General features: G+C 42.8%; 1 protein-coding gene across 3 annotated transcripts in view; it reads right to left on the bottom strand.

Annotated features, from left to right (window-relative positions):
• The window catches only part of ADAMTS3 (ADAM metallopeptidase with thrombospondin type 1 motif 3), a 276,553-nt gene that overhangs the window by 158,581 nt on the left and 105,895 nt on the right, over positions 1–12,077 (bottom strand). For all 3 annotated transcript variants that reach the window (XM_066574067.1, XM_066574068.1, XM_066574069.1), the window contains exon 4: positions 8,219–8,369. In XM_066574067.1, the coding sequence (XP_066430164.1) occupies positions 8,219–8,369 (151 nt within the window). The remainder of the gene's footprint in view (positions 1–8,218; positions 8,370–12,077) is intronic.

Below are 12,077 nucleotides of genomic sequence, written 5' to 3'. Positions count from 1 at the left end.
CAAATTGTACTTCTTAATGGCACCACCTCGGCATACATATAATGTTCCCCGCCGCAACTCACCTGTCAGCTGCGGCGGCCCCCGAATCTTTAGGGACGAGCAGGGAGATACTCGGCTAAGGCACATTACTCGAGCGAGTAGTGCCTTAGCGAGTATACTCGCTCATCCCTATTAGTTATATGTTGGTGTGCATACGACTTTTGGACAATTTTGTACTGCGTTTTTTGGGGGGAGGTAACTGAATGAAAAATAGCATTTCTGGCATTGCTTTTCAATTTTTTTGTTGCACCATTCACATTGTAGGATAACTGACACAATATTTTTGTAGCATGTGATATTACAATTATATTAATTACAACTTTTTGTTAAATAAATCAGACATTTTGTAAGGAAAGATATCTTGTAGGATTTCACTAATGTTCTTTCTATGCCAGGTTTAAAGAAACAAGCAATAAAAGGTTAACAGACTGAGCAACTCTTTTCTTACAGTGCTGTTACAATGTGAAAACCAAAATGGAACATTATAAGTGATATTGAGTTGGTAGCAGGCTTAAAATCCTTACAAACCATCACTACTGTAATGCAGCAACTAAAAGGTTAACAAGCTGACACCCTTCCTTGGAGCACTGTGCCATTGCTACTAAGTCAGCTAGCAAAAGGTAAAGGGCTAAGATGCTGACCTGTACTGCTTGGATTAAAGGGGTTGTCCCGCGGCAGCAAGTGGGTCTATACACTTCTGTATGGCCATAATAATGCACTTTGTAATATACATTGTGCATTAATTATGAGCCATACAGAAGTTATAAAAAGTTTTATACTTACCTGCTCCGTTGCTGGCGTCCTCGTCTCCATGGTGCCGACTAATTTTCGCCCTCCGATGGCCAAATTAGCCGCGCTTGCGCAGTCCGGGTCTTCTCCTGTCTTCTATGGAGCCGCTCGTGCAGAATGCAGGCTCCGTGTAGCTCCGCCCCGTCACGTGCCGATTCCAGCCAATGAGGAGGCTGGAATCGGCAATGGACCGCACAGAAGAGCTGCGGTCCACGGAGACAGAGGATCCCGGCGGCCATCTTCAGCGGTAAGTATTGAAGTCACCGGAGCGCAGGGATTAAGGTAAGCGCTCCGGTAAGCTTTCTTTACCTCCCTGCATCGGGGTTGTCTCGCGCCGACCGGGGGGGGGGTTGAAAAAAAAAAAAACCCGTTTCGGCGCGGGACAACCTCTTTAAGTTCTTGTGACCCAGCAGAGCAGACTATATTATCAGTATAGTGCCTTCTCAACCTTCTCCTTATCTGTCAGTCCTTCCTGCTGCCAGCTCCCCATGCTTTTCAGTGAGGGTCAAATTGGGCGTGTTCTGGGCCAAGACTTTGTCTGTTTGTTCATGGAAATCCAGAAGTATTTTAACTGCTTCATTATGAACCATTTTTCAGGTTTATAGTCCCATCAGTTCTTCCTTGTGGGCAGATGGTAGTTTTTACAGAGGTTCCAATGAATCATCTTTGCCACCAAATTGTTTCTATTGTTTGTATTCTGTCTATGCCATTGTTTTGCAGCAGCGGAGCACGTGGTTTTATCCGCTTCTTTGCAGAGTCGGCATTTTGCATGTATTGTACAATTTTCCACCTGGGCTTTTATCACATTACTGCTGATCGCCTGTTCTTGTGCTGCTAAAATCAGTCCTTCTGTTTCATTTTTCCGAGTTCCCAATGCTAACCATAGCAGGTCTTTTCCTTATCCACTTTACCCTCAAAGTTTTCCAGAAACTGGCCATGTAATGCTTTGCTGCGCCAGTTAGCAATCCGAGTTTTCAGTTTTAATTCCAATATTCTTGTTTTGTTTGCTGAACTTTAAGCAGCTTCTGCTTGTTCACTTCAATCAGTGTCCATTCTTTACTTTTTGGTGTAGTCTGCCATGGTCAGTTTTTCCTTTTCTACCATCTTCTTTACTTGGCGGAATGACAAAGGAGACTTTTTTGTTATTAATTATTATTATTTAGTAGTAGTTGTAAACAATTTTATTTAAAGGGGTTATCCAGGCAGCGTCCGCTGGGATACACTGGGGTCGGAACAGATGCACTACACTGACCCCTGTTTAGTGGCCGGCGCTTGTAATTGCAGGCACAGCTCTCACTTAAATAAGTAGGATCTGTATCTGCAATAACAAGCATCTGATACTATACGAGTTATGGTGTTGGCTGTATAGGGGTTAGAGGAGTGTTTCCACTCTAACCCCAGTGTATCCCGACGGCTCAAATCTTGCGACTGATTTTTCTCCCACCTCCGCCAAACTGATTCTCTTTATGTTTAATATGTTTTTATTAAAACTTTTGTGATATTTTACACAATAATAACAAAACAGATATGACAAATAGCTAGCCTCGCAGGACTGCTGCCTTAATACAGGAGCTATAAAAATGACAAATCAAACCAATATGTGCCAAAACTCGCAATTGCTAGGTGCCTAGCTGACACCCCTTCAAAAATTATACTTAGACTGTGGATCATTTGAAAACCAGACCCACAGATATAATTAGCCCTTGTAAACAAAAAAAATCTAGCTTTCAATAACTAAGACCACAGGAAAAAAAAACAAACAAAACAAAAAAACACCAGAGAAAACGGAAACAGAAAAACCTAGAGTACCAGCAAATAGGTGGAGGGAAATTGAAGGGGGGGGGGGGGGGGGTAAAAGGAAAAGGAAAACAGACAGAAAGGGGGAATGACCCTTTAGTGGCAAACAAAATAAGTGTATGGCCACTCGATACCAGCCAACTGTCTGTCCAGATATCGGGCCTGCACCATGACTTCAGGAAAACCCTGAGACGACTTGTCCCCTTCAGCACCCCATGACATTCTGAAACTCAGCTGAGTCACAAAATTCGTTCGATATTGACCAGGCGCATCTGCCTGAGCTCTCGACACCAGAGCCCTTGTCCCCCAGCTCCTCCATGTACATTAGCTGATTCAACTTTTGAATAAATTTCAAAATCAAGGGGGTGACGCCACTCCGCCAGTGGCGTGGAATAACTGCCCTGGCTGCGGTGAGGAAATGACATAGGAGATCCTTCTTAATCATGGCAAAAGGACCAGGGATAACAGAGAGCAGCGCCAGTTGTGGGGTGACCTCCACTGTACTACGAGACACACCCTCAAGCAGTTTTAAAACCTTCCTCCAGAAAGGCTGAATGAGCGGGCACTCCCACCAAATGTGCAGCATGGTACCACGCCCGGACCCACATCTCCAGCAGGAATTTGGCACTTAAGGAAATATACGGTGAACCAGATCTGGACATCTGTACCACCTGGAAAGGAGCTTAAAGTTTTTCTCCTGCGCCACACAGGCCAGAGCTAATTTATGAGCAAACATGAATGCTCTCTCCCAATCAGAGTCCTGCAGCTCCAGGGACAAATCCCTCCCCCACCCTTTGGTGTATTGCTGAAGACCCTGTGTGAGATTTCCTAGTATGATACTGTAGATCCTGGAGAGGACACGGGCGGGGGGGCTGGTTTGTAGAAACAATTCTTCAATGGGTTCAGAGGGATCCTGGAAGCGACACGACCCCATCCGAGTCCTCCAGAAGGAGGACAACTGGAGGTATTCCAACCACTGTAGCTGCAAATCTGATCGGGATGCCTGTAAATCATTGAATGATGGAAGACCCCCAGAGCCTGTTATCTGACAGCACCGTATGTCCTCCTCCTCTCTCCAACAAAGGAAGCTCTGTTTCTCCTGTGCCAGGGGGAATGCTGGGTTGTGGAATAAGGGAGCTAATGCCCCTCTACGGATCACAACATCTCCTCTATCCGTCAACCTATCCCGTATTTCAAGACAATTTAGGGTCAGGGTGTATGAGAAAGAGCCGCGGGCCTATCCTCTGAAGGGATCTACGGCAGCAGGTGTACATGCGGCCACACCAGCACCTTTTCTAGATCCACCCATTGTTTTAAGCCGGCATGATGATGCCAGTCCAGTAGCCTAGTGAGGACCGTGACTGAGTAGTAGATTTTAAGGTCGGGTAAGCCTACCCCCACCCCTTGACTTTTTGCGAGACATGGTCCGATAGCTGATGCGACTATTCCGCCCCCCCCCCCCCCCCCCCCCACACACACACACACAAATCTACGAAACACCCGTTGAACCAGTTTAAAGCACTGCGTGAAAAGCCCAATTGGCAGAGTCTGGAAGAGATATACAAATTTGGGGGCCACATCCATTTTTTAAGATGTTTACTCGCCCAAACCAACTCAATTGTAAACTGATTCTCTTTAAATTTTGCGTACATATTAAGTATTAATGACAATATAATATTTTATTTATTTTGACTGAAAAAACTGAAACCTCCGATGGAGGTGCCATATCATCTCACCTTACACGACAGCTCAAGAAAAACAGTATTCCTCAGCACCCATAACCCCGAGCTATGCTACAAAAAATGAAATTTGATGAAGATGGTCAAGCTATTAACTTCAACAATATGAGCTTGATGGAATATTGTTTTAGCCATATTATGGAAGGCATTCCAAAGAAAATATAGAGAATGTCAATGAGGATGCATATAAGGAAGAACAGCCAACAGAGACATCTCACAACACTTGCAGATAACACATACCGTATATACCGGCGTATAAGGCGACGGGGCGTATAAGACGACCCCCCAACTGTCACCTTATACGCCGGTATACAGTGGAGAAAAAAAATAAATTCATTACTCACCTCCCCCGGCGTTCTGTCGCGCTCCGGCAGGCTGTCGCTCGCTCCTCGTCCCCAGCGCAGCATAGCTTTCTGAATGCGGGGCTTGAAATCCCCGCTTCCAGAAAGCTAATACACACGCCGGCAGCCATGACATCATTGAATGGCTGTGATTGGCTAAAGCACACGTGGCTTCAGCCAATCACACTATTCAATGACATCATTGAATGGGTGTGATTGCTAACACGTGCGCCTTCAGCCAATCACAGCCATTCAATGATGTCATTGAATAGTGTGATTGGCTGAAGCCACGTGTGCTTTAGCCAATCACAGCCATTCAATGATGTCATGGCTGCCGGCGTGTGTATTAGCTTTCTGGAAGCGGGGATTTCAAGCCCCGCATTCAGAAAGCTATGCTGCGCCGGGGACGAGGAGCGAGCGACAGCCTGCCGGAGCGAGCGACATCCTGCCGGAGCGCGACAGAACGCCGTGGGAGGTGAGTAATAAATTTTTTTTTTTTACACTTTTTTTTTTTTTGTATTACCGGCGCATAAGACGACCCCCGACTGCAGAGCAGATTTTTCGGGGTTCAAAAGTCGTCTTATACGCCGGTATATACGGTACATAGTCACATGAAACACCGCGGCAGTGATACGCTTTCTGAACTTTGCTGCAGCAACTGATCAGAAACTCGCACAAGGATAGGACACACCTCAATTGTTCAAGCTCGGACCTTCGGCCCAAGTGAAAAATCACCCGTGTGCATGAACTGATTCAAATGGATGGGTTCTTTTCCCATGCAAGTTCCGTCCATATCACAATCGGATGGAATTTGCGTGGGAATATCACCCATGTGAAAAAGCCCTAAGGGTATTCTATATTGGTGGAGCTGGAGAGGGCAAGACATTCACGTTGAACCTGCTCCAAACCCAGATCAACATATGCTATGCAAAGAACACAGTGAGCATTAACTGGGGTTACAACAACTCTAGTAAATGCTTCAACAATTCATACTACCTTGAAGCTACCTGTCTAAAAGCATGGCCAAATCACTGGTATGTCATGATCGACAGGAACCTACTTAGGATTCATTCAACAACAATTGAGAGACAGAGTTAATCATAATCAATGAAATATCTATGGCCTCTTACAGATGTTATGCATAATTGATTTGCGACTTACACGGCTTAAGAACAAGAATAATGGGCTCTTTGGTGGTATGAATCTGCTGTTCTTTGGCAATCTCCTGCAACTGCCACCAATTAAGAGATCAGAGACTCCAGTTTACAAACAGTCTGAACATGTTCAGCCAGCAAAACATCTATGGCCACTAGCGTAACTATAGGGGATGTAGGCCCAGAAGCCTTATAGGACCCATAAGGCCTCTCTTCTCCATATATGGAGCCCAGTACAATGAATAAAGCATTATAGTTTGAGGCCCTGTTACAGGTTATGCATTGGAGCTCAGAGGCTTCAAGTTACGCCTCTGCATTAAGGGGTTAAGAGAAGTTGGGGGACCCCAAGATAAACCTTTGTACCAGGGCCCATGAGCCTTTAGCTACGCCCCTGTCTATGACGACTGTTCACATTGTGCAAGCTCACTGAAAATGCGCGGCACCTGGGTGATAACACTTTCATTAACATCCTAAATGCACTGCAATTTAAAGAAATGAGACCAGAGCAATTAAGTACTCTAATGGAGTAAAATATATTAAAACAATATTTTTAAGTTAACTAACTTGATCAATAATGCACTAAAAGATAAAAAATATTTTTTTTCTTTTACCACAAATTTGATGGTTATATGTTACATATAACCATCAAAATTGTGGTGCAAAAAAACATTTTTTTTTTACCTTGTGGTACATTATTCATCAAGTTAAATAAAATTATTTAACTGAGAAAAAGAATGTTTTTATTACATTTTTTGCCTTGTACCTCTAATCATTTAGGACAGAACATGAACAGTGGAGTAGCATAGTGAATGATCTCAGATTTTTTAAACAATTACAAATTATGGCATATCGTTAAGATATAACATCACTTGTTCATTGGTAATGATCTGACTGCCAGATCCCCTAGGTTAGCTCTGCCGCTCCTTCAAAGTTTATTCCGAAGGAATCATCAGTGCCATACTGCCTTGAAAATTCTACATCTGCATGTCTCAGGAAAAAAATGAAAGTTTTAAACTTGTCTAATAAGAGTCCCGCATTAAACTCAACCGAGCAATATTGTGTTAGGACTGGAAATCTGCCACTCATTCACCAAACTCTACCAAAGTATTCGAATTATAAAAGAATTCTAGCCAATTCGACTATATCCAATTACAGAAAGTTGTTTGTAAAAATGTTTAGCGGCAATTATTGATAAATAGGTGAAGGAGAACCTGTTTTCAAGGTGTGTCTACCATTTCAGACAAATATTTAGGCCTCCACCATCCAGCTTCTAATGCGAATGGTGGTCCCATGAAGCATATTTATTACACTTATAGTCAATATACGTTTCAAAAATAGCGTAGCCCACTTGCTTATTGCAGCCATGGAGATGGAGAAATCCATGTTGGTAATTCGGAAAATCTTCCTAAGCATGGCTAGTCAACTTTTGTAAGAGTGATATTGGCGTTGCATAAATCTACCCTAAGGGCTCATGTCCACGGGCAAAATATGATTTAAGATCCGCAGCGGATATCCCGCATGCGGATCCGCATCCCATAGGGATGCATTGACCACCCGCGGGTAGATAAATACCCGCGGATCGTCAATAAAAGGGATTTAAAAAAAAATGGAGCATGGAAAAATCCGGACCATGCTCCATTTTCGTGCGGGTCTCCCGCGGGGACGGCTCCCGCGGGCTTCTATTGAAGCCTATGGAAGCCGTCCGGATCCGCGGGAGACCTAAAATAGGAATTTAAAGTATTTACCATCCGGCGCGGGCGGGGAAGGTCAGCTGTTCCTCACGGCCGCATCTTCCTTGCTTCGGCTCGGCGGATGTGCCCGGCGCATGCGCGCGGCACGTCGGCGACGTGCCGGCGACGTGCCGCCGGCGTCAGGAATTCATCCGCCGGCCGAAAATGAAGATCCGGCCGTGAGGAACAGCTGATCTTCTCCGCCCGCGCCGGATGGTAAATACTTTTAAATTCTTATTTTCGGCGCTCATGTCCGCGGGGCAGGAGGGACCCGCTGCAGATTCTCCATGGAGAATCTGCAGCGGATCTGATTTTCCCCGTGGACATGAGGCCTAAAGGAAGACTACCAAATAAATGTATGAAAAGACCCTTTAGTGTTAAACATGAAAATATTTTTAATCCTATAATTCCCTTCTGAGAAACAAGATGTAGATTCAAATTACCCGTCACATCCATGGCCACACATGTACATAAAAGAGTGTGTATATGTATGTATACAAAATCTTTTTTTCATAGCATATATGCAATATACTATATTGATCTAAAGATATTCATATAAGTATTGGTTGATAGTCACTTGAATTTTTTAAAAACAGCTATGCTGATCTGCAATGTAATTTGCACCTGACCTGATCTGTTGGGAATATCATCAGGCAAAACTTTCTTCGCTGTTGATCGTTTGTATATTACATGTATTCTTCCTTCTTCCTCCTCTTTTTGTTTGCCTTTCTCCAAAGGTTCTATGAAATATTCATCCTCTGTTGTGCGTATCATCCCAGCCTAAAGATAGAAAAGGAGAGAAACATTTTACAAATACTGTTGTTGCTTTGTACTTTTATAAATGTAGGTCAGAGAACTGACATGTTGTATCTACTCAATGTTTTATTCAATTTGCCTGGACGTTTCATGTTTTTACTTAGGATTTTCTTGGGTATACAATATTAGAACACCAGTAAGAACTAAACATACAAGAACTTCTTGTCAAAGCACTTTAGAATCCATACTGTTCCTATATAGCTGGCTTAGTTCCATAGTGTTCTAACTCCAAATATGCTACATTTTCATGACGGCACCTTGGATGTTTGAATGCTTGTACAGTCGAATGTATCTGCTTAATCTGGAAATTTAAAGTATACACCTGTTCCTTGACAAAAAAACATTTTAGTGCCATTTTACAGTACATTAGGCTTACATTTTTGAGAGTTAATTCCAATGTTAACACTAATTCTCTTGGTGTTAGAACAATGTTCTAACCTGTAATAGTTACAGAATAAAACGTCTTCTAACTCCTTACTATTTGATATAAAAACTTCAAAAAGAACATTCCCTTTGATTCTGAAATCAGAATATGATAATTTTTGCATACAAAGTCACTGTTTATACGTAAGTTATACATTGTTTCATAAGTATTATAAGTACAGATAGTCCCCTACTTGCGAACAGGTTCCGTTCCAGGAGCCTGTTCGCAAGTCCATTTTTTCGCAAGTCTGAACAAATGGTTGTATCGAGGGGATCACGGGTGGATCCCGCTCCATACAACGTCGGGTGCCGGCTGTTCTTACAACGGACACCCGGCGGCAGCAGTTCCAATGAGCCGCGCCGCTTGTCGGAACTGTTAACACTTTAAATACCGCGCTGACAGCGGTATTTAAAGTGTTAACACTTCTGATGAGCGGCGCGGCTCGTCGGAACTGCTGCCGCCGGGTGCCCACTGTAAAAAAACAGCCTGCACCAGACGTTCAGGGGGCCTGTACAGTGTCCCGTGATGAGATCGCGGGACGCTGTGCGGTTGCTAGGTAGCCGGGGACCTCCTGAAAGGCCCCAGGGCTGCCTATGCAGAGTGCCTATCAAGTGCACGGCTTGATAGACGCTCTGCATAGACAGCCCTAGGGCCTTTCAGAAGGCCCCCGGCTGCCTAGCAACCGCACAGTGTCCCGCGATCAGACCGGACAGGCTTCTATCAGGCTTGATAGAAGCCTGTCCGCTCCCTGCACAGTATGATGTAATGCCATAGCATTACATCATACTGTGCAGGACAGATTGTTCGCATCTTGCGAAATTCGTAAATCGAATGTTTGCAAGTAGGGGACTATCTGTAATGTTAACTGAAAAGTAACACTAACTGACTGTAACACTGCCCAACGATGATTTTGTTTCGACCTCAAAATTAGCGTATTCTTATGTATTTCCATCTGCTGAATTCAATAATCACCATAAAAATAACTGATTAGCTCTTGCTTTGGAGATACATTGACATGTCGTTTTTTAGAGCTTACATTTTTTGTTAGTGGGAATTTTTTTTGGAGGGGGGAGTTGTCACACCTCTCAACTGACATACCACAATGTTCTCCATATGTTTGTAGGTTATAAACATATTAAATGTTGCTATGACTGAGTTTCATATTGTTTCTGTTTTTCTTTTTCTCAGAATTTCTGGTTTTAAAGTGTAACATTTGCTATATCAAAATGCCACGAAAATGTGTAAATTTAGTGAACATTTTATCACAGAAACGCAATCTGACGCTTCTTGTGAAGACTGCCTATCATCATTATTTTGGTATGAAGGTAGGGGACCAGGATAAGTCCTGGGCTCCACATATATGTTGCAACTCTTGTTCAGTTAAACTACGAGAATGGCTGAAAAATAAAAAACAATCTGTGGCTTTCGCTGTGCCTATGGTTTGGCGGGAGCCTACAAATCATACAGATAACTGATATGTCTGCTTGACTCCGCCTATAAAGGCAGGATTGTTAATGAAGAAAACAGGAACAGTTCAATACCCGAATCCTCTGTCTGCTATGCAACCTATTCCACATTCAGATAGTTTACCAGTTCCTACTCCACCCCAACTTATGAGCTTGAAGTAGAAAATGAAGAAAGTGTGAAAAAAGAAGAACCCAACAAGCCTTCCACATCCTATGACCCTGAATTTGAGGTAAAAGATGATACACCGCACAGACTGAGTCAAGAGGAATTGAGTGATCCCATTTGAGATCTTGACTTATCCAAGGAGAAGGCGGAACTTCTAGGGTCAAGACTACAGCAATGGAATCTTCTCCAATGTTATGTCAGGGTCTCACGGTACAGAGAACATCAGAGGGATCTGCTTCCTTTTTTTGAGAATATAAACAATCTGGTTGTTTGCTGTGACGTTAATGGCTTGATGAAATGTTTGAATTTGAACCATGATCCAACTGAATGGAGGTTATTCATAGACTCCTCTAAGCTCAGTTTGAAAGCTGTATTACTTTACAATGGCAACTGTCTTCCTTCTATACCTGTTGGTCATGCAGTTCACATGAAGAAGACTTATGGAAACATGACAGCCCTCCTCGACTCATATATGCTGAATACAAGTGGAAAATCTGTGGCGATCTAAAAGTCATTGCCGTACTCTTAGGAATGCAACTGGGGTACACTAAATACTGTTGCTTTTTATGTATGTGGGATAGTAGGGTTAGGAAATCACATTACATTCAAGCAGACTGGCCTGCCGAGAAAAATGTTGTTGCCGAGCCTCTCATGGACCCAAAAGATGTTCTTCTTCCACCCCCTTCATATAAAGCTTGTTTGATGAAAAAATTTGTCAAAGGTATGAACCAAGAAGGACAGGCATTTAAGTACTTAAGAGACAAATTTCCTAGACTGAGTGATGCAAAGGTTAAGGAAGGTATTTTGTTGGTCTACAAATTCGACAACTTGTAAAGGATCCTACATTTGACCAAGTTTTGGAGAGAAAAGAAAAGGAAGCTTGGCAAGCCTTAAAGGGAGTTATTCATGGATTCTTAGGCAACAGAAGACATGGTAACTAAACTCAGTTGGTGATAGTACTTCTGGAAAAAGTTGCATCAACTCGGATGCAACATGTCCCTTAAAATCCATTTTCTTCACTCGCACCTAGACTTTTTCCCTCCTAGTTGTGGAGCTGTTAGTGATGAACACGGAGAAAGATTTCACCAGGATATTTCTGTAATGGAACAAAGATATCATGGCCGTTGGAATAAAGCAATGTTTGCGGATTACTGCTGGTCTGTGAGTAGGGATACTCCAGAACTCGCAAGAGGCAAGCCAAAAGAAAACGATCTCATGAAGTCACCACATGATTCTCTTCACACCGAACCACCTGACATGAATTCTTCCATCAATTTAGAACTCTTTGAATGTAATGGTCATTAAAAAAAAAACAATTTAAATCCACTTTCAATGTTGTTAGCATATGTAATATAAATGTATCATTTTCTCCTAATCCGTTAAAATAACATACTTCCACCTATTGTATATCACAGAAACTAGAGCTAATAAAAAATTTTCTTTGTCATATTTGTTTTTCTCACCCTAAAATTAGTAAGATTTGACTCATGAAGTTATGAAAACATTCCAAAATATTTTTTTTGTTGGCCAGTATAATCAGTGTTCACTTAAAGGGGTTGTCCCGCGAAAGCAAGTGGGGCTATACACTTCTGTATGGCCATATTAATGCACTTTGT

Source organism: Eleutherodactylus coqui, chromosome 7 (genome assembly GCF_035609145.1).
Source record: "Eleutherodactylus coqui strain aEleCoq1 chromosome 7, aEleCoq1.hap1, whole genome shotgun sequence".
NCBI lineage: Eukaryota > Metazoa > Chordata > Amphibia > Anura > Eleutherodactylidae > Eleutherodactylus > Eleutherodactylus coqui.
The sequence above is the reverse complement of the archived record's forward strand: the minus strand, read 5'-3'. Positions and strand labels throughout refer to the sequence as shown.